Genomic DNA, 24,717 nt, shown 5'->3' with positions numbered 1-24,717 from the left:
ATCATGACCTGAGCTGAAGTCAGATGCTTAACAACTGAGCCAGCAGGCGCCCAATATTCAGTTTTTATATTACTGTGATCGTAGGTATTTTTCACAGTTAAGCCATGTTACAGAGTAGAATTACTATCTTTAAATTTTTTCCTTATAGGGGGTGCCTGACTGGCTCAGTCGGTGGAGTGTGTGACTCTTGATCTTGGGGTTGTGAGTTCAAGCCTCATGTTGGTGTGAAGATTGCTTAAAAAAATAAAACCTTAAAAAATTCTTTTTCCTTATAATATTTTCCCTTGAAGTTTTTTGTCTGTCTTTCTTTTCTTTTCTTTTCTCTTTTTCTTTCCATGGTTTTCTCTATTCTTGTCACTGACTTCCCCTGTATACACTTTGGAGAAATGAAAATGTCCCTTTCAGATCCACTAGTATCCCAGCAATATTCTTTCTGGCTTGCCCCTTCTTGGAGCCTCTGTCCTCCTGTGTCCTCTTATTTTCACCTGGATTGTGTGTTTTTAGGCCTGCTGCATGCACACTAGTCATCCTGGAGTGTCTCCACACGGTTACCCTGGGAATCCTTTCACTTCTTCCTCAGGCTGGATTTGATTTCTGGACCTCAAGTCTCCCTCTTTATTGTTTTACTCCTTTGTTTTGCTGTAGAACTTCCCTTAGTGTCTTCCAGAGAAAGAGTCCGTGGAAAATAGATTTTTTTTTTTTGAGAGCTTGCAGGTTGAAAAATGTCATTTTCCCCTTTTACAGTTGAGTAATGATTTGGGTGGGTAAAGGTTTTTTTTCTTTCCTTCTTTTTTGGGGGTAGGTGGGTGGGTGGATATAGATCTCTAGGTTCAAACTCTCCTCTCAGAATTTCTAGGGAATTACTCCTTAGTCTGGTGTTTTGGAGAGATCCAAGATCATTCCAATTCCCAATCCTTCATTTGTGACCTATTTTTCTTCTTTGGAAAGCTGTAAGACCTTCTCTTTATCCCATGTGTCCTGAAATTTCACAACGCTGTACCAGGCAGCAAGCTATTTTTCCATCCATTGTGCTGGGCCCTCTCAACTTGGACATTCAGGCTCTTAGAACCAGAAAATGTTATTTCTTCAATATGTTCTTCCTTCCTTTTTTCCCCCATTCTTTCTGGAAATTCTGCTATTCAGATGCTGGACTGACACTTACATTTTCTTCTCTGTTCTTTCCTATTTTTCTTCTCACCTATTCAAAAAATCTTTCTTTAGTGCCTATTATGTGTCATTCATTATTCTAGGTGCTAGGGATATAGAAGGGAATAGAACTGGAAAAAAAAAAAACACCTCTGCTCTAATGGAGTTTACATTAAATATTAGAAAGTGTAACTACTATGGAGAAAAATAAAATTAGGGAAAGAGACCAGGATGTTCAGAATACTAAGCTCCGTGATTTTAAATAGGGTTATCAGGGAAGATCTTACTGAGAAACTAACATTTGAATAAAGCCCAGAGGATGAGGAGACAAACCACATGGATAAGTTATCTTGGGAAGAATGAGGCAAAAGGAACAACATATACATTAGCCCCTAGTAGGGCAGACTGAGGCAGGAACAGGTCTGGAGGATCAAGGTATAGCCCAGAAGCCAGTGTGCCCAGAGAGGAGGGGCAGAGAGGAATGACGTCTGAGAGGTGAGGTGATAGTGGTCAATGACAGGGAAAGCCATTGAATGGTTTCAGCAGAGGACTAATGTGCTCCAATTGACCTCGTAACCTTATCACCATGCTCCTTGGAAGACGGTAGGGGGTCAGGGTGGAGGCAGACACTTAGTTGCTATTGCAATGATGAGGGAGAAAGTAAAGATGGCTTGGACCAGGGTGTCTTTTTATTGTTTTCTGGGAGATTTCTGCAATTATTTCCTAACTCTTCTATTGAATCTTTCATTTCTGCTTAAAACATTTTAACTTTCAAAAGTTATTTCATAATCTCTGAATATTCTTTTTTTCTCTTTTTGGCATCTGATGCTTCCTGATGTGGTCCCTTATTTCCTGAGGTAATATTATATTTCTGTGGCTATTGATTGCCATTCTTTTGATGGTTTCTTTTATTATTTCCATTATCTCTGGTCCCTCTGAATTCCCCTTCCTGTTTTTTGTTTTGCTTTGGGGTGGGGTTGTCTCTGTCTTACAGGTTCCCTTCAATGTCTGGTTATCTTTGGCTATCCATTCATGCATAAGAGCTAAGTGGAAGCTCTGTGTGGATGGGGCTTCTGGAATGATGGACTTCTCTGCAGGATATCTGGGCTGGAACATGACCTTTATATGTTGGGGAGACCCCACCCCTACTCCCATTTTTTCCACCAAGTCTGACCACAATGTTAGCTTCTACCAACTCTTCTCACTTTCGGCATGGTACTTCTTTCCTTATCTGTGCCAGATATGTTCAAGTCTCTTTGTTCAGTCTTTCCGGAGGACAAAGGAATTTATAGAGTCCGTTTCCTAAACTGCCTTGTAACCAGTCCTGTTTTCAACTCTCTCATCTTGGTATCTGGTGATTCCAATTCCTGAACTTTTCTGGTACACCCTAGCGTTAGTCAACTAGTTTCCTTGGCTTCTCCACTCCAGTAATTTGTTTCTTCTATTCTACTAAAGCCATTTCCATTTAAATTTGTTTCTTCTATCCTACTAAAGCTATTTCCATTTAGCTATGCTTTCCGGCTTCCAAAATCTTTTTTCTTTTTTTTTTTTTAAATCTTTTCTTTTTTAAAAGATTTTATTTTTAAGCAACCTCTACACCCAATGGGGGCTCAAACTTACAACCCCGTGATCAAGAGTTGCATACTCTACATACTGAGCTTGTCAGGAACCCCTCCAGCTTCCAAACTGTTGTTTACATCTCTTGCCTGCCGTTGTTCCTTCTTCAGGCCTCCTTGTCCATGTGAGTTTACTGCCCTTCTCATCCTCTTAATGTCATTTTAGTGGGGTTGGGAGAGAGAGAAGGGGTGTATCTGATTCAACCTGCAACATTTTAACCCTCTAGTCTCTCTACAATACTTACATTCTGTGTTCTGCCTCTCCTTAGAGAGTTCTTTTCACAGCTTAAAATTGTAATTTGCTCGGACTGGGGTCGGGTGAGGCACAGGGTAACAAAGGAATGGAAGATACACATCCTTCTTCCAAAAACTTATATTCCACTTGACTCTCTCAGGGTTGGGAAGGGCTATTTTCCATTTTATGATTTCTGTCAACTACTCTTTTCAAAGGCAGGGAAGTTTTCATGTCTCTCCTACATTTTGTGTATTTTGGCTAAGGGAGCTGGAGGCTGGGTGGGGTCCTCAGGAAAGCCATAGGATGGAAAAACCTGATTCATAACCCACACAAAGTCATTGCCGGTCATGGCAGTAGAGATTACCAAATTTAATTTCCTTATTTTATAAAAAGGAAACTGAAACCCAGAGAGCTTTAGTTGATTTTGATCAACTTTGGTCTCCTTAAAAAATATTTAATCTCTTAAAAATGCCAACTCTTGGGGCACCTGGGCGGCTCACTTGGTTGAGCATCCAACTCTTGGTTTCAGCTCAGGTCATGATCTCACAGTGTCATGATCTCACAGTTCATGGGATTGAGCCTCAAATCCGGCTCCAAGATAACCGCACAGAGCCTGCTTGGGGTTCTCTCTCTGTCCCTCCCCTGCTAGCCTGCACTTTCTTTCTCTCGTTCTCTCAATATAAACAAATAAACATTAAGAAAAACAAGTAAACTCTTAACAGTTAACGGGCCTTTAGGTCTAACTTTCCCTTCCCTTTGCTCCAAGCCTGCGGGCGCCTTGCTGTTCTTAAAGGTCAAAGGTCATTTTCGAGGTCTCTGAAATGCACTGTACCTTGTTTTATTTTTTGTAGCACTCGTTAATATTTAAAATTATGTAAATATTTTACTATTTATCTGATTTTCTCCACTGGAACTTAAGTCCTATGAGAGAAGGGCTCATTCCTGTCTCGTTAGCCGCTTAATCCTCAGAGCAAACCAGGATTTGAAAGGAGCTAGTCTGGTTCCAGATCTGCGCTTTCAACCACGATATTACGTTGCTATTCAGTGAATAAAGCTGAGGATGAGCTTCTACACACACATGGAAACAAGAGGGTAAGAAAATATATCTCACGCGTAGAAGCGAGCAGGTGGAAAACATCCGGACCCAAGCGCATTGTGCCCCCGTGACCTTTCTCTCCGGAAGCGCTTGCTGCTCTCGGGCGCGAACGCGCACGCGCGGCCGCCGGGGTCGCTCTGGGCCGCGAGAGTGGAGGGGACTTAAGGGAAGGTTCCGCCTCCAGGGCCGAAAGGCGCCTGCGCTGGAGGGGCTCCCTTCTGGACGCGACTTCTCGTTTCCTCCCTCCCTGCCTGCGCGCGCCGGGTGGGCGTGGGAGGAGGCGGGGAACTGGGGAGGCGAGCGAGGGGGCGGGTGTCGCGGGAGGGAAGGAGCGAACCCGAGAGCTTCGTCCTGAGAGGAGCGAAGGCGGCAAAATGGCGGACCGCTTCTCCCGCTTCAACGAGGACCGAGACTTTCAGGTAAACACGGGCGTCGCCGAGCATCCGGGAAGGCGCTGGCCGAGCCGGGACCTCCTCACCCCCCGCTCCCAGCTCTTTTCCTTCAGGCTCCGCTCCGGATTACGAACCGGCTCGCTCTGCTCCCGCCTCCCAATTCTTCAGGGGGCCTCCCAAGCTTGAGGCGAGGCCGCGTCTGCTCTCACTTCTTATTCTCTTACCTGTTAAACTTAGGCCGCGGGTTTGCGGCTTCGGCCTGCTTGGGCGGGTTTCGGAAGCCCGACCGCACACTGGGGTCTGTGCTCCCCTCGGGTCCGCCCGGCCTGCGGAGGCGACGGGCGGGCTCCCGGGGGGAAAAGAGGGGTGGGTTGGGAGGGCTCCGGGCGGGTGTTGCTGAGACTACCGCTTCCGAACCCCTGGGTTTTGCTCGCTCGGCTCTTCTTGGGGTCGTCCTTCGTCCATCCTCACTAGGGTGAATCCCTTTCATTGTCTGTCTTTTCATTTCTTCCCATGGAAAAGGGTGCTTTAGTTACCAGACGCCTTCTTGGTTGGTCATACATTGAGATTTCTCCGGGCGTGAACGTTGTTGTTGTTGTTATTAGGCCGTTAGTTTTGCTTGGCAAACCGTAAGTTGTAGGACTGTGGTCGACGTAAGGTTGGCCCCCACCTACCTCGAAAGATTTTTGAGAAGCGTAATGATCATGGACTTCCTAAGCGTTTGATAACTAGCGCCACAAGCTGCCTTTTTCTTTCTTTAGTTGCAAGTGTTGGAAGGAAAAATGTCCTCGTGATAGCAGGCATTATTGAGCAAAAAATAAAGGCCAAATTGGAAGAACTCGTCTTTCGGGTGTTTAAAATACCTTCCAGTTGAGCATTGTTACCGCAGAAATCTCGGCCACTAAAAGGGATTTACTAGAGATTGCCTATTTCTAGGGTAAAGTACATCCTTGGAGTCTCAAAGAAACCACTGCATTACTACCGCATATCCTGGCAACAGCAATTTGGGTCAGGGGATGAACATCAGAACTCAAGTTTTTATCCCGCTGCAGATCTTTCTCTGAATATCAACATGGGATACTCTAGATACGTTTCAGAAGGCGATTTGAAGGGGTTGAATTCCCCGAAATGATTGGGTTGGTTAATAAACAGGTAAAGCAGTTAAACCAACACTGTTAACAGACTAGTGCATAGAACGCTTGTGAGAAGTTTTGCAGCAGTAAGGGATCTGGGGGCTGTTAAAAAGCCTTGTAATCATGCGCCTGCTGTGTAGCTGCAGCACAGGACTGGATCTCAAGGTGTTTAAGAATATAATGCAGAGCCAGGGAAGTTGAAGCAGTTCCTGTATAACCATTTGATTCCTGAGAAAGATTGTTTTTTAGTGAGAACTGTAAAACGCGTGTAGGCTGAAAGATGCGTGGGCTTTATTGGTAATTTTTAAAGAGACATGTCGTTAAACTAAAATCCTCAAGTGCTTTTTCAGAGGAGAGAATTTCAAGGTGACCTAATAAAATTGAAAATAGATAATATGGACAATTAAGTTTTGAGGGAAAATGGCTGTCAACCCCAGAAGTTCAGCAGGCTTAAACAAAGAGCATTTGCAGAGCCCTGAAAGAAGAATTTGAAAACTGGATAGCAGATTATGAGTGCTGTCACTTGAAAAAAATGAGAAAGCCTCTACCTTTCAAGTAAGAGTTCTTTCTCTTAGGCTTTGGTTGGGTTTATGTAAAACCTGGTTGCTAGTCCTTGGAGGATAGTACGTTTATTTGAAGTTTGTTTCCTGCTCGTATGTTGGAATAACCAACTCCTGCAGTATTGGGTCAGCCAGGAAAATGTTGGTTTTTAAAAATTCAGATGTCCTAATATTAAGGGTAAAATAGGGTATTGGGAATGAAAACCTTTTAGACAATTATAAGATGTTACAACTTCTGTAAATTATTGTACTACATTTCTAAAAAGCATCCATTTAAAAATACTTAAATGTGGCACCTGGGTGGCTCAGTCTGTTGTGTCTGACTGCTGATTTCTACTCAGGTCATGGTCCCAAAGTAATGGGTTCAAGCCCAGCGTCAGGCTCCATGCTGAGCGTGGAGTCTGCGTAAGATTCTTTCTCTCCCTCTGCACCTCTTTGCTGCTCTCTTCTTTCTCTAAAATAGAAAAAAAAACATAATAAAAATACTTAAAGTAGTAATTTTCTGGATATTATGATAAAAGGAAAAATAAAAATTGATTTTCATTAATATGGTCTTTCAATTAAAGTTACTGAGAGGAAGTGTAATAGCATGCTTCTGAATATAGTATATCTGAAACAAATTTCAGGGTTGGGTTATTCAAAATTAAATGTGGCCTCCTTTTAAGGTTTTAAGTGATAAATGAGGTGAAGGCATTGAATACAGTTGAAAACAAATCCCAAGTAGGTTTCCAAACAAAGTGCATAGATCCTGTTGCTTTAAACAGATCTTCTTACAGCACGAGAAAATTTTCTGTGCTGTCTTCTCTGGTAAGTTCTAGATGAGTATCATTTTCTTTGCCTTTAATTTGGCAAGATAATTTAGAAGTATAAAATTACACTCTTTGCCAATTTATCATCAAGTGCAAATTTTGAAGAGTTTGTGGTATCTTGAACTTAGTATTGAGTCAGAAGTGGGTTCACTTATTTGTAAACACCTGAAGTTTAAAGGTGTTTTGTATAATACGGTGAGGAGCTTAATTAACTGTGGTATGCCACCTGGAGCACTTATGATTAGAAGGGGTAACCATTATCAGGGACATTTAAACATTTTCAGTAAGTTCATTTTATTTATTTATTTTTGTTTTTTAAAAGCTTATTTATTTTGAGAGAGTCAGAGAGAGTATGCAGGAGTAAGCAGGTGAGGGGCAGAGAGAGAGGGAGAGAGAGAGAATCCCAGGCAGGCTCTACGCTGATGGGGGCAGGGGGAGGCTTGAACCCATGAACTGTGAGATCATGACCTGAGCTAAAATCCAGAGTCTGGTGCTTAACTGACTGAGCCACCCAGGTGCCCCTCGATAACTTCATTTTAATAATAAACAGGTATTACTCTACAGGCTTTATGTGTATTATTAGCTAATAATCTTCACAATAACCCTATGAGGTAGGTACTATTAACGCCCATTTTCAAATGAAGCAGTTAAGGCACAGAGAATTAAATAGCTGGCCAACCACATACAGTGGATAAATGGCAGAGCCTAGATTCACACTTTGGCTCTTAGACTCTTGAACCTGTGCTCATAATCATTGTGTCTACTGGTAATTACATATTTTCTGTATCTGTAATTGAGTCATCAAATATGGAGGATAAACTTCTAGGTCACAAACAGTAAGTGAGCTTTTAGAGAGATTACACAAGTACTTTTTACTGTGTTCTCTTTTGTCCAGATCTGTTTCTTGGTCTCTCAAGGACTTCTAAGGAGACTTCTGACAGTGATGAGTTATACTCTCATAGAGGATATATTAACTTAGTTTAGGCATTCTTTTGTGTAGTCTTTTTAAGTGATTTAAAAAAAAATTTTTTTTTTAACGTTTATTTTTGAGACAGAGAGAGACAGAGCATGAACGGGGGAGGGTCAGAGAGAGGGAGACACAGAATCTGAAACAGGCTCCAGGCTCTGAGCTGTCAGCACAGAGCCCGACACGGGGCTCGAACTCACAAACTGCGAGATCATGACCTGAGCCGAAGTCGGCCGCTTAACCGACTGAGCCACCCAGGCGCCCCATAAGTGATATTTTTTAATCTTTGGAAATCTTTGTGATTTAGGCTGATGTATTTATTTTTTTTAATGTTAAGTTTTGACTACGGCTTTAAGAATCTGACCTCAATTTCTGAATGAGACATGACTTCTGCCTACACTTACCAGGTTAAGGCATATTTGTTCACAGTTTGAAATGTTAACACAAACTAATGGAAAATATATAGTATAATTTAAGATATAGATGTATTCAGTACTTTGAATTACAGGTTCTCTAAAGAAATTTTTGTTTGTACAGTGATGTGCAACCATAAGGTGTTAAGATCTCAACATTTTAGTGGTTGTGCAGCTGTTAATGGTGACACTGCTGAATGCTATGAGGAAATACGTTCTTTAGTTTGTGTTCTTGCAGAGGACTGGTGATTTAAAGTAGCCTCTTGTTACTTTTTGTTCTAAATATATTCTGCATTAGATTTCTTTTTTAAAAAAAATTCATTTAATGTTTATTATTGAGAGACAGAGACAGAGCATGAGCAAGGGAGGGGCAGAGAGAGAGAGACAGACAGACAGACAGACAGACAGACAGAAAGAATCTGAAGCAGGCTCCAGGCTCTGAGCTGTCAGCACAGAGCCCGACACGGGGCTCGAACTCACAAACTGCGAGATCATGACCTGAGCCGAAGTTGGACACTTAACCGACTGCGCCACCCAGGTGTCCCTCTGTATTAGGTTTCTAGTGAAAAGGAGCTATGATAATAGATAGTTGAGTAATAAAAGAATGAGAGAAGTATCTTAAAGTTCATAATAGAAATAAAATTACCCAAGGATTTTCTATAATCTGTGTAAGTAATCATAGTGGTAAATAGCAATAAATCATGTATTACTTTTATGTAGCATGTTTGTAGGATTCTTCTAGGTGTTTCACATGATACCAGGATGTGGCCTTCACTTAATTCTGAAGTTGACCATTAAGTGAGGAGGTTAAAGTTTTAAAGTACTTAGGGCACAGAAGCATGTAAGTATATTTTCTGTGGTGGTGTCTTGTAAAAAAGTTTGCATTCTAATGCAGATATGGCAGAGACATGGGCAAGTGTTCTGATCTCTGTTTTCTAGGTCTCCCATCATCTGGAAGAGATACCACTAGCTATGAGAATGAATGTCTGCTTTGCTTAGGATACTGAAACTTATGCAAAATTATTACTCTTCCCTTTCTCAACATATTATGTGATAGGTGGAAAGGATTGGAACCAAGGCTGTACCAGTTTCAAAATACTGATGATAAATTGGCATGGTATATTCTCAGGGGATCAAGAATTACCATGTCAGGTCAGCTTAAGGGAAAGCTCTCTGGTGGTGATTTGAAGGATACAGGGTATATATTCAAGATAAAAGGTATTTGAAAAGGGATATTTTAAGGAAAAAAAATCACAGAAAGACATTTATGAGTTTCATTGAAGGAAGAATGGGCTTGACAAGAATTGTGATCACAGGGTTTTGTGTGATGGTATGCTTATTTGTTTTTTGTTTTTTGTTTTTTTAAATTTATTTTCAACGTTTATTTATTTTTGGGACAGAGAGAGACAGAGCATGAACGGGGGAGGGGCAGAGAGAGAGGGAGACAGAATCGGAAACAGGCTCCAGGCTCTGAGCCATCAGCCCAGAGCCCGACGCGGGGCTCAAACTCACGGGCCGCGAGATCGTGACCTGGCTGAAGTCGGACGCTTAACCGACTGCGCCACCCAGGTGCCCCTGCTTATTTGTTTTAAAAGTAGGCATGGGAGATGAAGAAGAAACAGATCTAGAGGAATATAGTATCAGGCTGATGATTTACAGGGCTGTTCTAGTACCATGAACATAGAAAAACAGGTGTGTTGTGTTCTTTTATCCTGTACGTATCACACAGTTCTCATTAGCGTACTACAGAGGGATTCTTTTATCATGTTTTATCAAGTCTTTATGATAAATTATATAACCAGGGTGCTTGGTGGCTCAGTCAGTTAGGCATCTGACTCTTGGTTTCAGCTCAGGTCATGATCTCAAGGTTCCTAGGTTCCAGCCCACTGACGGTGCAGAGCCTGTTTGGAATTCTCTCTCTGCTCCTCTGCTCTCTGCTCTCTCTGCTCCTCTCTCTCTGCTCGTGTGTGCATGCTCACTCTCTCCCAAAATAAATAAACTTAAAAAAATACTATAAATTACATAACCAGAATTAAAAACTGTGACTTAAAAATTTTTAAAGATCTATATCATTAATTATCCTGATTCTGCTGCTTTGTAGCTGAGACACATTTCCATGTCCTTTCCATCTGTTTGGGTACATGATAAAATGAAAAAAAGGACAGTGTTTTCTTGGCAAGATTTCCATTTTCTGGGGCACCTGGCTGACTCATTTATTTGGTGGAGCGTGCAACTCTTGATCTCAGTGGTGACTTCAAGCCCCACGTTGAGCGTGGAGTCTGGTTAAAAAAAGAAAAGGAATAGAAGTTCATGAGATCTTGAATTATGTATTTGAAACCCATGTAGAGATTTCATCTTTTTTCTTATGACTTGATAAATTTCTAATATTTTATTAGTGAAAATGGGTTCCAACTTGAGGTTAACATCCTGTTCTTGAATTCTATTAAAATTCCTTCCCTGAAAACTGCTTGGTACTTTTGCTTGTGTCTGGCATTATATCTCTTTTTCATATTAGCATTGCCATTTAGCATTAAGCGAAAGCTGACTCATGTTTAATTACCAGAGGAATTACAAATGAGCACCACAAATACTGAAAGAAGTCATTGATTTGATATTGCAGCAAATACCAGAAGATGTTGTAATGATTTTCCAGTTATAAAAAGTGAATTGTCTAACTGTAGAAGTCTAACCGAATGTGCTTAATGCATTGTATTAGTCAATGCAAAAGTTTAAATATATCCAGCTGAAAGAACGTATTGTCATGCTTATACTAAATGATTTCTTTGGGATTTAACAAATGCATTTGGTATCTTATACTTTATAGGAATTTATGGAAGGAAAAGCAGCTAAAGTTGCTTTGGCATTGTACATAGGTTATAGCATGTATTATTTTATTTATTTTTTTATTAAAATTTTTTTTTTAGTTATGTATTTTGAGAGAGCACAAGAGCATGATCTGGGGAGAGGCAGGGAGAGGGGGAGAAGAAGAACCCCAAGCAGTCACCACAGAGCCTCATGCGGGGCTTGAACTCATGAACTGTGAGATTATGACTTGAGCCAGTCAAGAGTCTTGACGCTTAACTGAGTGAGCCACCCAGGTGCCCCTAGCACCTAATATTTTAGTAAGTGCCATAGCTAGTAAGAATTTAAAACTAGGGCCAAAATAGTAGTTTTCTGTTATTTGCCTTAATTTTTTAAAATATTTATTTTGAGAGAGAGAGAGGTAGAGAGAGAGAGGAAGAGAATCTCAAGCAGGCTCGACAGTCAGTGCAGGGCTGATGCAGGGCTGGATCTCATGAGCCAGGAGATCATGACTTTAGCCGAAATTAAGCAGCCATCCAGGCATCCCTGCTTAATTTTTATTTTTACCAACAGTGCTAAGGTAAGACATAGGAGGTAAGACCTATCTTGAGTTGTGTGTCTTCGTAATATTAATTTGGTCTCATCTCAGGGTGCCTGGGTGGCTCAGTTGGTTGAGAGTCCCACTTTGGCTCATGTCATGATCTCGCGGTCTTTGAGTTCGAGCCCCTCGTCGGGCTCTGTGCTGACAGCTCAGGGCCTGGAGCCTGCTTCGGATTCTGTGTCTCCCTCTCTCTCTGCCCCTCCCCCACTCATGCTCTGTCTCTCTCTGTCTCAAAAATAAATAAACGTTAAAAAAATTAAAAAAATAATTTGGTCTCATCTCATGAAATTCCAATTATTTATCATCCTTCTCTGACAATTACATTGATTTCAAAGAGGAATTTGAATTTTCTGTCTGTTTTATGGAATTGAAATACAAAATAGCTCTTCAGATTTAAAGTTGTAATAGAAAACATCATTGATCATGTTTGTGACTATTATTTATTTATTTTTGGGACAGAGAGAGACAGAGCATGAATGGGGGAGGGGCAGAGAGAGAGGGAGACACAGAACAGGAAACAGGCTCCAGGCTCTGAGCCATCAGCCCAGAGCTTGACACGGGGCTCGAACTCACGGACCGCGAGATCGTGACCTGGCTGAAGTCGGACGCTTAACCGACTGCGCCACCCAGGCGCCCCTATTTTATTTTTTTTAATGTTTATGTACTCTTGAGAGAGAGAGACAGCATGAGGGGTGGGCAGAGACGCGCACACACACACATACACACACAGAATCTGAAGCAGGTTCTAGACTCTGAACTGTCAGCACAGAGCCTGAAGGCACTTCAACTCTGGAACAGCAAGATCATGACCTGGGCAGAAGTCGGACGATTAACTGACTGAGCCACCCAGGCGCCCCTTGTGACTGCTATTTTAAATAATGATCATTGGAGAAATCAGTACTCCTGTGTTTTGTTTTGGGTAACCTTTTTCCAGTGTTGATTAGGGAGGAGAGGCTTACTTTTTCACCCATTTTGTAGGTAGTACTGACCAAAAATCAAGAAATTAATTTGATGTTTTAGATCTGGACTATACAAGAAGCTAAAGTTGATGCTTACGGGGGCAACTGGATGGCTCAGTCGGTTAAGTGACTGACTTCGGTTCAGGTCATGATCTCACGGTTCGTGGGTTCGAGCCCCATATCAGTCTCTGTGCTGACAGCTCAGAGCCTGGAGCCTGCTTCGGATTCTGTGTCTCCCTCTCTCTCTCAAAAATAAACATTAAAAAAATTTAAAGCTGATGCTTGTGGATTATATGCTGTAGTGTCAGTAATTTCCCTTGTTATGAGTAAACCTAGAAGTAAAATTATGAGATATCTTAAAAGGAGCAAGAGTGGTTGAAAATTTAATTGGTTTAATAACTACTTTAGGGTATCATCTACACAAGAGATACCGAGGGGTATGTTTACCTTCAGAATATTTTCTAGTATATTCTTATTTTTAAGAAGGTTGTTAATAAAATAATATTTGAATAGTGGCTGTGCTAAAGAGTATGTGTATATTTGTGGAAGAAGCTTTGTTAATAAGTGGTGGTTTTCAAGGAACTTTTGTTCCAGATTGAGAGATAATAAAGAAAATAATATTTATTACTCATAAGACCAGCATGATTATCAGATGAATAGTATACTAAATAAATACAAAACTCAAAGTAAATGACAGAACCCTTAAAGTGGGATAGTTGGGCATGCCTTTATGAAGAAATTAGCATTTAAGCTATATCTTGAAAGATAGGATTGCATCTTTGCAACAAAAAGAATGGGAGGGATTCAGTTGGAGAAAACAGCCAGGGCAAAAGTTTGGAAGTGGAATAAGCAGAATTGTTGGGGTGTGTGTGTTTGTGTGTGTGTGTGTGTGTGGTTTTTTGTTTTTGTTTTTGTTTTCACAATGATTAAACTATTGAGCATAGGGAAAAAAGTAAAAGCTAAGGCTCAACAGCAAGTTTTAATGTTCTATGCTGGAATATTCTACCTACTTAAGATGTTTAAATGGGGGATAGACACGAAACAGTTTTTCTTATTTGAAGATTAATTCAGTTACAATGGTGTTAGATGTGCTATACATACAGTTAAAGCTGTGATAACCAGTCTCCATTAACCAGAGTTAATGTGGGGGGGGGGCAAGAGAGGGGTTATAATGACTGATTTTAAGCTTAGGGGGATAAGTAAGGACTTTTGGGGTGGAGGGAAAAGTTGGATCAATGGATTATAAACTGATGGGATTTAAAAATTGTTGGAGAGGGGCGCCTGGGTGGCGCAGTCGGTTAAGCGTCCGACTTCAGCCAGGTCACGATCTCGCGGTCCGGGAGTTCGAGCCCCACGTCGGGCTCTGGGCTGATGGCTCAGAGCCTGGAGCCTGTTTCTGATTCTGTGTCTCCCTCTCTCTCTGCCCCTCCCCCATTCATGCTCTGTCTCTCTCTGTCCGAAAAATAAACGTTGAAAAAAAAATTAAAAAAAAAAAAATTGTTGGAGAGATGGGAGGTGGGTGGAGGATGGGGAAAATATAAAAAGCATTAAGAATATACTTACCCTGATGAGCACTGAGTAATGTATAGACTTGTTGAATCCTTGTACACCTGAAAGGAATATAACATGTTAATTACACTTTAACAAAACAAAAAAGAATTTTTGGAGTAGAGGTACTGGAATGAATGAGTGGGAAAGACAGAACGTTGTGGTTGGGAGAGCACAGTGTTTGAAATAGAGATTATGGAAGGGTTGAGATTATTGGTAATGACCGTGAGAATGAAATGGCTAAAGTAGTTTGGAGGACAAGATTATAGGAAACGAAGTTAGGGAAGTAAGACACCAGAGTTTTGTAAAATCATCTAACCTGGATGTTAGAATATTGTGTAGTTATATACTGCATGGTTTAATAAGTGCCCTCATACACACTCTTACGTAATTCTTTTGGCAACTCAGGTAGATGAGGTAGAAATTCTGTTTTGGAGATGATGAAACAGAGGCCCAGATATTTTAAGTATTTTGCCTAATACAGAGCTGGATTTTGAACTTTAATCTTCTGATTCTTTTGGTAGTATTCTTTCTGCTGTGTTATATAGATTGGCTACTTTTTGAGACGAGTGTTGGTATTGTCTACAGCACACAAAGCATTGTTTTGTTTCGTTTTTAAATATCTTTTTAATGTTTAGTTTTGAGAGAGACTAGAGACAGAATGCGAGTGGGTTAGGGGCAGAGAGAAAGGGAGATACAGAATCAGAAGCAGGCTCCAGGCTCCTAGCTGTCGGCACAGAGCCCGACGTGGGGCTCAAACTCACGAGGTGTGAGATCATGACCTGAGCCAAAGTTGGATGCTCAACTGACAGAGCCACCCAGGTGCACCAGCATTGTTTCTTTTTAATACAAGGTAGCATTTTCTACCAGTTAACTGGTAGGAAATAGTTGGTATGTTTATCATTAAATATTATATTTTTTCCTGGAAACATCTTGGTGTTATAAACTTAATTTGGTTATTTATGACTTCTTGCTGGCCTATTCACTGTGTATATAGGTCTACCAGACAATTCCATTTCCCAAACATTTATTGAGTGACCATGTGTTAGCATCATAAAGAATAAGAAACGAGATAAGAAGAATAGATGGGGAAAGAGAATGGTACTTTTACTGGATACTGTCAAATTAGGGTACTATAAACTTATCCTTGACCACTACACCATCAAAAGTTGACTACTGTGATATCTAGCGATGGTACTATCGGCTGCTATTTGTTGGGTACTTATTACATTCCAGGCCCTGGGCCAAGGCATTTTAGAGATATTTATGTAATCTTAAGTAACCTTTTATTTATTTATTTATTTTTTTAAATTTTTTTTCAACGTTTATTTATTTATTTTTGGGACAGAGAGAGACAGAGCATGAACAGGGGAGGGGCAGAGAGAGAGGGAGACACAGAATCAGAAACAGGCTCCAGGCTCTGAGCCATCAGCCCAGAGCCCGACGTGGGGCTCGAACTCACGGACCGCGAGATCGTGACCTAGCTGAAGTCGGACGCTTAACCGACTGCGCCACCCAGGCGCCCCTTAAGTAACCTTTTAAACCAGGTGGTATCTCTATCTTTTTACAGGTGAGAGAACTGAGGATCAGAGAAATTGAGACCATATAGTTAGAAAACTCAAATTTGAACCTTGAATGCTCCTAAGATACAGTTTTTTCTCTTGTTTCTGATTTCTCAAGTATCTGATTCAAACTCACTAACTTATGTTTTAAGACTCTTTTTTTTTTTTAATTTTAACATTTAAAAAAAGTTTTTGTTTATTTTGAGAGAGAGAGAGAGGGAGAGACAGAATCCCAAACAGTGTAGAGCCAGATGTGGGGCTTGAATTTAGAAACCTTGAGATTATGACCTGAGCCAAAATCAAGAGTTGGACACTTGGGGCATCTGGGTGACAAGGTTGGTTAAGTGTCCGACTCTTGATATCAGTTCAGGTCATGATCTCACGGTACTGAGGATTTAGCCCCATGTTGGGCTCTGTGCTGACAGTACAGAGCCTGGAGCCACCCAGGTGCCCCAGGTGTGTATCTTCTTTTCCCTTCTTTGTCCTGCCATCCTACAGTTTCTGTTGTTATCTGGACATGCTAGGCTCTTTTATTATTCTTGTTTTTGCATATACTCTAACCTGCCTGGAATTCCTACTGCTGTACTCAATTTTGGTGTCACCTCTGACATATTCCTTAGGCAGAGTTAGTTACTCCATTTTCTGTGCTCCCACAACACTTTCGTAATATTTCAGTATTACATTTACTTGTAATAGTAGCAGCTAACAGCATACAGTGCTTCCTCTGTTGTGTGCACCATTATCTCATGTAATCTCCCACTAATGCAGGTCCTATTACCCCCATTTTGTAATGAAAAACTTAGCCAGATCTCATGGCTGGCAAGTTGAAGAGGTAGCTTTCAGGTAGTTTTTGAACCAGTCGCAGCCTTTAATCACTGTGCTTTTATCTCTCCTGCTGTATACTTCTTATAATTTATCTTATCACACCGGACTTAGAATTCCTTGGGGCGCCTGGGTGTCTCAGTCAGTTGGGCATCGGACTTGGGCTCAGGTCATGATCTCGTGGTCTGTGAGTTCAAGCCCCATGTCAGGTTCTGTGCTGACAGCTCAGAGCCTGGAGCCTGCTTCAGATTCTGTGTCTCTCCCTCTCTCTCGGCCCCTCCGCCGCTCATGCTCTCTCTCTCTCTCTGTCTCTCAAAAATAAACGTTAAAAAAGAATTTCTTGAATGCAAAGTCTTTGTTTTATTCATTTTTCTAGCATTGAGCCAGGGTATGGCACCTAAAAGTTGCTCAGATATTTGAATTAATGGTTAAGTAAAGTCAGGTATGTTAAGGAGAGGCTTAGTCTGAGAAGAATGTAGACTTGGGGACTTAGCTTCCTGCTGTGCTGTGGATTATCTAGGTTGAACTGTTATTTTCTGTGATATCTTATAGAGCCAGTTGAGGGATATTTCAGGTATGGAGGCTGTATTATGGTCATTTATAGTTTCACTTTATTACATATTGTATATAACCACACCAATCATCTTTTAATTGTGAGTTTCCTTTTCTGTGACACATTGTACGTATACTTGTTTTTCTGTGGACTAGGGCAGAAATTCTTTCAAACTTCTGAAAAGAGATCTATCATACCAGCCAGTGGTAAAAGAAATAATATATGTTACTGTGGGTCCCAGATGAATTGTTTAACTATTGTCTCCCTATCTTTTTGAATGCCTCAAGAATTGTTTGTTGTATTTTCATGCATTTCTGAAAAACCCCTATGGGTTTTTTTTTTTTTTAAGTTGGTAATTTTTCTGTGTTGTGCTTTTTTTTTTTTGGAAACCATTTCTTTCTTGTTCTAGTTGAATTATCCAGAAAATTTGATATGTCAAACAGGTGTGCATGTATTTTTAGACTAGTATGTGATATGCTCATACCCTTGACCCAGTGTAATATCTTTTCAAGTTCTTAGTTGTTTGCTGAGATTGCTAGCCAATTAGCTTTCCTACCAATTTATGTAGAATTAAGTTTAATAAATGAATTTTTCTCTGGGTATTGACTGGTCTCAACAGTGCTTTAAAATAATTACAATTTTGTTCCTCTTTAAACCTCACAATCTATGTAGTAATGCTATAGTGTAATAATGTGGATTTTACAGCTGAGGAAACCAGCCTAGGCCTGGACAGAGGTTTAGTAATATGTCCAAGGTGATACAGCTAGCAGATGGTTGTGATTTGATTTCTGGTGTCTCTGATATCAGACAGATCTTTGGTTTTATAATTGCATACTGGAAGCCATTGTACATTAGACTGTATGATTATGAAAACAATACTAAGGAATTGGGGGTTTTGAGGAGTTGACCACAATGATGTTTCTGTTGACTAAGTGGAAATAAACTTTAAGTATACTAATAAAATGATACAGTAATTCCCTAGAATGTTCATTTCCTTTTGGATAAGGTTTTTCCTCCTAAGACATTTTTATTCTGAATTGTTTAGGATAATATTAGAATTAGTTTTTTTGGAATGAATAGAGAGGGGGACGGGGATGATGTCTCTTATTTATTTGGTGACAGAGGAGGACTGGTTGTGTTCATAGATGGAATATGAAGCTATCCTGTATGGCTCTGTCTGCTAAACATACCATTTTTTTGTCCATGGTAGGTAAAATCAGCATCATTATGTGTTTTGAAATTAGAAGGTCCAAATTATGAACAAGTATGTTGCTTGAGTTGTAAGGTCGGGCTATGATTAATATTTCCTCTTAGTGACATTAGATTATCTCTAAGAGAATAATAAGTACAGTACAACAGATAAGTTTTGCTTGGGGACATTTGAAGCAGAGAGAGACAGAAATGTCTATAATATGCAGCCTAATAACCAGAGCCAGGTGCTAAAAGATAGGGCTAGCATTGAGTGGTAGAATATACTGCCAAAGATAAAACTACTTTAAACTTGGCTCATACCTAGTTTACATGGGAAAAGTCAGACAGGATTTAAAACTTTAGTTTGCATAATCCTTGTGTTAAATAATTGATTCATCAGAGATCTTGGATTCAGTGACTTTGACTATGAGTAATATTTTTTCATTAGTTTTTTGGGGGAAATTGTGTTAAATTTTAATAGTCATTGTCAGATGGAAGAGAGAATATCACCTCTTTATGCCTGAAATATTGTGTTTTGTTATTTGAGATTGTGATGTTTATTGTGATGTAAACAATTTTTTTAATGTTTATTTTTTGAGAGAGACGGCAAGAGTGAGCACGCATGAGTGGGGGAAGGGCAGAGAGAGAGGGAGAGAGAGGGTCCAAAGCGGACTCCATGCTGACAGCAGAGAGCCTGATGTGGAGCTCGAACCCATAGAACCATGGGATCATGACCTGAGCCGAAGTTGGATACTTAACCAACTGAGCCACCCAGGTGCCCCTGTTTGTTGTGATTTTTAAAGAATTGTCCTGATAATTTCCTCTTCTCTAGTTTTAATTTTCCCTATGGGATTGTATAAATTCCAAAATAGCACTGGTTAGCAAATAACAAGTTTCCACTTATATGGATAAATTTAGGGCAGTCCCTGTCTCTATTTATATTTAAATGATCATCACAGCTAAATTTGTAATAGAGAAGTTTCCACATTTGTCCTGTGCTTGGAAGCAGAATCCTTGACCTATAAGGAACTAGAGCTACTGTGTATTTTAATGACCTGCAAGTCAGCCAGGTTCTATTCATTTATTATTAGATCTACCACAAGTTGAAGCTTTTTTTTTTTTAATTTTTTTTTTTTTAACATTTATTTATTTTTGGGACAGAGAGAGACAGAGCATGAACGGGGGAGGGGCAGAGACAGAGGGAGACACAGAATCGGAAGCAGGCTCCAAGTTCCCAGCCATCAGCCCAGAGCCTGACGTGGGGCTCGAACTCACGAACCGCGAGATCGTGACCTGAGCTGAAGTTGAACACTTAACCGACTGAGCCACCCAGGAGCCCCTGAAGCTTTTTTTTTGAGAGAGAGGCAGTTGAAGGAAAGTCTGTTGGGTATATGTATACATCTGTGTACATTTTAACATCTTTTTTTTCTTTAAAGTGAAATTGCTTCTGAGGTGCCGGGGTGGCCTGTGTCTCCCTCTCTTTCTCTGCACCTATCCCTCTTGCACTGTCTCTCTGAAAAATATATAAACATTAATTTTTTTTTAATTTTTTAAATTTATTTTTTTAAATGTTTATTTTTGAGACAGGGAGAGACAGAACATGAGTGGTGGAGGGTCAGAGAGAGAGGGAGACACAGAATCTGAAGCAGGCTCCAGGCTCTGAGCTGTCAGCACAGAGCCCAACGCGGGGCTCAAACTCACAAACTGCGAGATCATGACCTGAGCCGAAGTCCAGCACTCAATTGACTGAGCCACCCAGGCGCCCCTAAAAATTTTTTTAAAAAGTGAAATTGCTTCTAGTCGGATCCTTTTGAACTTAAATTTCTTTTATTTATTTAAGATTTTATTTTTAAGTAATCTCTACACTCACGTGGGGCTTGAACTCACAACCCTGAGACCAAGAGTTGCATGCTCTACTGACTGAGCCAGCCAGGCACCCCTGAACTTAAATTTCTGATCACCATAAATGAAAAACTATATTTCAACTACGAAAGCACATAATACGTAGAAAGGAAGAGTTGATTTAGGCATTGGAATAAGTGTTTCAAGCAGTCATTAAAAGTAAATTTTAGGGGGTGCCTGGGTTGCTCAGTTGGTTGAGCATCCGACTTTGGCTCAGGTCACGCTCTCATGGTTTATGAGTTCAAGCCCCCACATGAGGCTCTCTGTTGTCAGCACAGAGCCCACTTTGGATCCTCTGTCCCCCTCTCTCTGTACCTCCCCTGCTCATGCTCTCTCTTGAAAAAGCAAACATTAAAAAAAAAAAAAAAGTAAATTTTAGGAATACTGTAACATAGTGATCTGTGATTTTTCACTAGGATAACTATGTTGTGGTTTATGTCTTTTGTCCTGGCATATTTAGTCTCAACACTCCTTTTTACTCTCAAAGTGCCCTGGTTTGCCTGATAACATTTTGTGATCATCTTAATTCTGATGGGGTTTGAGAAGTCTAAAGGAGATTTTGAAAGTAGGGTAAAGCAGAAGAAATACTTCTCTTAAAATCCCTGTTGAGGCCTTCACATAATCAAGGGCCATATTGACTATTTTTGGAAAGAATGATTTTTTTTTTTAAGTTTATTTTTGAGAGAGAGAGCATGAGCACAAGTGGGGGAAGGGCAAAAGGAGAAGGAGGAGGAGAGAGAATCCCAAGCAGGCTCTGCACTGTCCGCACAGAGCCCATTGCGAGCCTCAAATTCACAAACTGTGAGATCATGACCTGAGCTGATGTCAGAGTTGGGTGCTTGGGGTGCCTGGGTGGCTCAGTTGGTTAAGCCCCAACTTCAGTTCAGGTCATGAAATTGGGGTTCATGAGTTTGAGCCACATGTTGGTCTCTCTGCTGACAGCTTAGAGCCTGGAGCCTACATCAGAATGTGTGTGTGTGTGTGTGTGTGTGTGTGTGTGTGTGTGTGTGTGTGTGTCTCTGCCCTTCCCCTGCTTGAACCCTCTCTCTCTCTCTCTCAAAAATAAATAAAAACATTAAAACGTTAAAAAGTCGGGATGGTTAACCAACTGAGCCACCCAGGTGCCCCTCTTTTTCTTTTTCTTTCTCTTTCTCTTTCTCTTTTTCTTTTTCTTTTTCTTTTTCTTTTTCTTTTTCTTTTTCTTTTTCTTTTTCGCTTTTGCTTTTGCTTTTCTTTTTTTTTTTTTTTTAAACGTAAACTCTACCCCTAATATGGGGCTTGAACTCAAGACCCTGAGAACAAGAGTTGCATGCTGATGGGGTGCCTGGGTGGCTCAGTTGATTAAGCCTCTGACTTTTTTTTTTTTATATTTATTTATTTTGAGAGAAAGAGATAGAGTACAAGCTGGGGAGGGGCAGACAGAGAGGAAGAGAATATCCCAGCAGGCTCTTCACTGACAGCCCAGAGCCCGGTGTGGGGCTCATGAACCATGAGATATGTGACCTGAGCCAAAATCAAGAGTCATACTCTTAACTGACTGAGCCACCCAGGTGCCCCAAGCCTCCATCAACTCTTGATCTCATCTCTGGTCTTAATCTCAAGGTTGTGAATTAAAGCTCTGCGTTGGGCTCCGTGCTGGAGTGAAGCCTACTTAAAAAAAAGTCTAAGTCTTAAGTTCATCAAGATGACTTGAAAAAAAATTGAGGGGGTGGGGGGTGGGAGGGAGGGGAGGGTGGGTGATGGGTATTGAGGAGGGCACCTTTTGGGATGAACACTGGGTGTTGTGTGGAAACCAATTTGACAATAAACTTCATATATTGAAAAAAAAAAAGAAAAAAGTTGGGCACGAACAGGGAAAGAAGCAGGAAATAAAATATTTATTACTGTTATCATAATCATCACCACCACCACCACCGTTACTATTATTACTATATATTTAAACCCTTGGGGGTTTAAAGTCAATTTTATATTCCTTCCTCTCCCCCCCTCCCTTTTTTTGCTTTTCTAGTACAACATTTAAAAGGGACAAATGGATTCAAAGTGAAAAGTAAACCACTTAATTTTCTCAAAGACAACCACTATTTCCAATTACATGTGGGTTCTTTTAGACATACATAATATGTATACATACAGGCATTCTCCACTCTTCTCCTTCCCCAAAGGGTAGCATGTAAACACATCTTTCGGCACTTTGACGTTTTTTTCTCTTAATGCTAATATGCTGAGATTATTGCATAACTAAAAAAGGTTTTTGTTTTTTATTTTTAAGCAAGGTTTTTTTTTATGTTTATTTTTGAGAGAAAGCGAGAGCAAGGGGGAGGGGCAGAGAGAGAGGGAGACAGAATCCAAAGTGGACTCTGTGCCAACAGCAGAGAGCCTGATGTGGGGCTAGAACTTATGAACCGCAAGATCATAAAATCTGAGCCAAAGTTGGATGCTTAACCGAGTGAGCCACCCAGGTGCCCCTATTTTGAGCATTAAGTTTTATTTATTTTAAAAAAATGTTTATTTTTGAGAACGAGAGGGAGAAAGAGCGCATGCGTGAGTGAGGGACATAGAGTGGGACAGAGGATCCTAAGCAGGCTCTGTGCTGACAGTAGTGAGCCTGATATGGGGCTGGAACTCACAAACCAGAGATCATGATCTGAGCTGAAGTTCGATGCTTAACCTGACTGAGCCATCCAGGCATCCCAAGCATTAAGTTTTAAATTTATGGAATAGTTGTAAATATAGAGTTTTGGATTACTACTCACTCAGCTTTTCCTACTACAATAGTTGTACAGTAACCATAATATAGTTATCAAAACTAGAAAATTAACATTGGTACAGTAATATTAACTAAACCACAGTCCTTATTTGAATTTTACCACTTTTATCCACTAATGTTCTTTTTCTGTTGCAGGATCCCACCCAGGAATTTGAATTGATTGCATTTAGTTTTTCTTCATCTCCTCTAATCTGTAACATTTCCTCAGTCTTTTCCATGTCTTTTGTGATAGGAAGCAGGTTTTGACTAACTGTTCTCTTTATGGAATATTGTTTCAGAATTATGGAGTCAAGGTTGTTTATTTTTAATCTTTTGAGTTTTGTATAGTATAATACATTGGCAGAAACATGGGACTAAGAAGATGCATGTCACTAGGTTGCACACCTGAAACTAATGTAACATTGTGTTTCAACTATACTCAAATAAAAATAAAACAAAATTACATTTATCCCCACCCCCAAAGAATCAGAAGCCTTTAAGAATTAAGGACAATCTGTGTGTCGGTTTTCTCATTTGTGAGATAGGGATGATTAAAAAAAAAAAATCACCTAGGGTTGCCTGGGTGGCTCAGTCCGTAGAGCTTACAACTGTCTTCTTTGTTTTTGTTTTTTTATTTTTTATTTCTTTAGTAGGCTTCATGGCTAAGCGTCTGACTCTTGATTTTGGCTCAGGTCATGATTTCATGGTTCACGAGATGAAGCCTCTCCCCCACTTGTGCACATGCTCGCATGCTCTTTATCTGTCTCTGTGTCAAAATAAATAAACAATTTTTTTTAATCCCCTAAATTCAACTGATTGCCAAATCTTGTGCTATCTAATAAGTTTGTTGAGATAAGGTTTCTGAAGATATTTTATAAAACTAAAAGAACCTACACATGTCTATGTATATGGGGTGGTATTAACCATTCTCAAAACTTTGTTTTAAATAAACCTTTTAGGACAGTTTTAGCTTAAAGAAAGATCACTAAGATAGTACAGAATTCCCATAGATATGCACCCAGTTTCCCCTGTTATTAACATCTTATATTAGTGTGGCACATTTGTCACCATACTAATGGACTCATTGATACCTTATTATTAACTCAAGTCCATAACCTGTATCCTTAGTACTCCCCTCATGTCCTTTTCTGTTCCAGAGTCCTATGTAGGATACCACATTACATTTAGTTGTCATGTCTCTTTAGACTCTTCTTGGCCGTGACAATTTCTAAAAACTTTTAAAGGGTAGAACTTTAATGTTGTAATTGCTATTAATTTGGGGTCTAATTTACTATTTCAGTTTATTGTAAGAACTTATATATGTTCTATAGCACAGAAGGACCCTATGTCTAATTTTTATTATATATTTGTTTGATTTTTAAAAATTTATTTGAGAGAGCGTGTGAACATGAGCTAGGGAGGAGCAAAGAGAGATACCTAAGCAGACTCCATGCTGTCAGCGCAGTCGTGCTTGATCCCACGAACTGTGGGACTATGACCTGAGATGAAATCGAGTCGGATGCTCAATGGACCGAGCCACCCAGGCACCCCAACTCTTCTTTCTTTAAGGAAGGAACTATTTAGTCTTTAAGGCAATTTCCTCCAAATGTCTATTATCTTTGATCTTTTCCAATAGTTCTCCCTTTGTTTTCTGTATATTTGCC

General features: G+C 40.2%; 2 protein-coding genes across 7 annotated transcripts in view; one reads left to right on the top strand and one right to left on the bottom strand.

Moving 5' to 3' along the window:
• Window positions 1–4,503, bottom strand: part of LOC123381957 — a 33,222-nt gene extending 28,719 nt beyond the window's left edge. The window contains exon 1 of the mRNA XM_045044738.1: window positions 4,109–4,503. Coding sequence (XP_044900673.1) covers window positions 4,109–4,151 — 43 coding nt within the window. The 5' untranslated portion in view covers window positions 4,152–4,503. The remainder of the gene's footprint in view (window positions 1–4,108) is intronic.
• The window catches only part of GPATCH8 (G-patch domain containing 8), a 103,168-nt gene continuing 82,842 nt past the window's right edge, over window positions 4,392–24,717 (top strand). For 2 of the 6 annotated variants that reach the window (XM_003996988.6, XM_045044730.1), the window contains exon 1: window positions 4,392–4,512. In XM_003996988.6, the coding sequence (XP_003997037.2) occupies window positions 4,468–4,512 (45 nt within the window). In that variant the 5' untranslated portion in view covers window positions 4,392–4,467. The remainder of the gene's footprint in view (window positions 4,513–24,717) is intronic. The other 4 variants (XM_045044732.1, XM_045044735.1, XM_045044731.1 and 1 more) reach the window with 2 other exon arrangements.

This window comes from Felis catus, chromosome E1 (genome assembly GCF_018350175.1).
Source record: "Felis catus isolate Fca126 chromosome E1, F.catus_Fca126_mat1.0, whole genome shotgun sequence".
Lineage (NCBI taxonomy): Eukaryota > Metazoa > Chordata > Mammalia > Carnivora > Felidae > Felis > Felis catus.
Note: the sequence above shows the minus strand (reverse complement) of the source record. Positions and strands in the feature narration are given on the sequence as shown.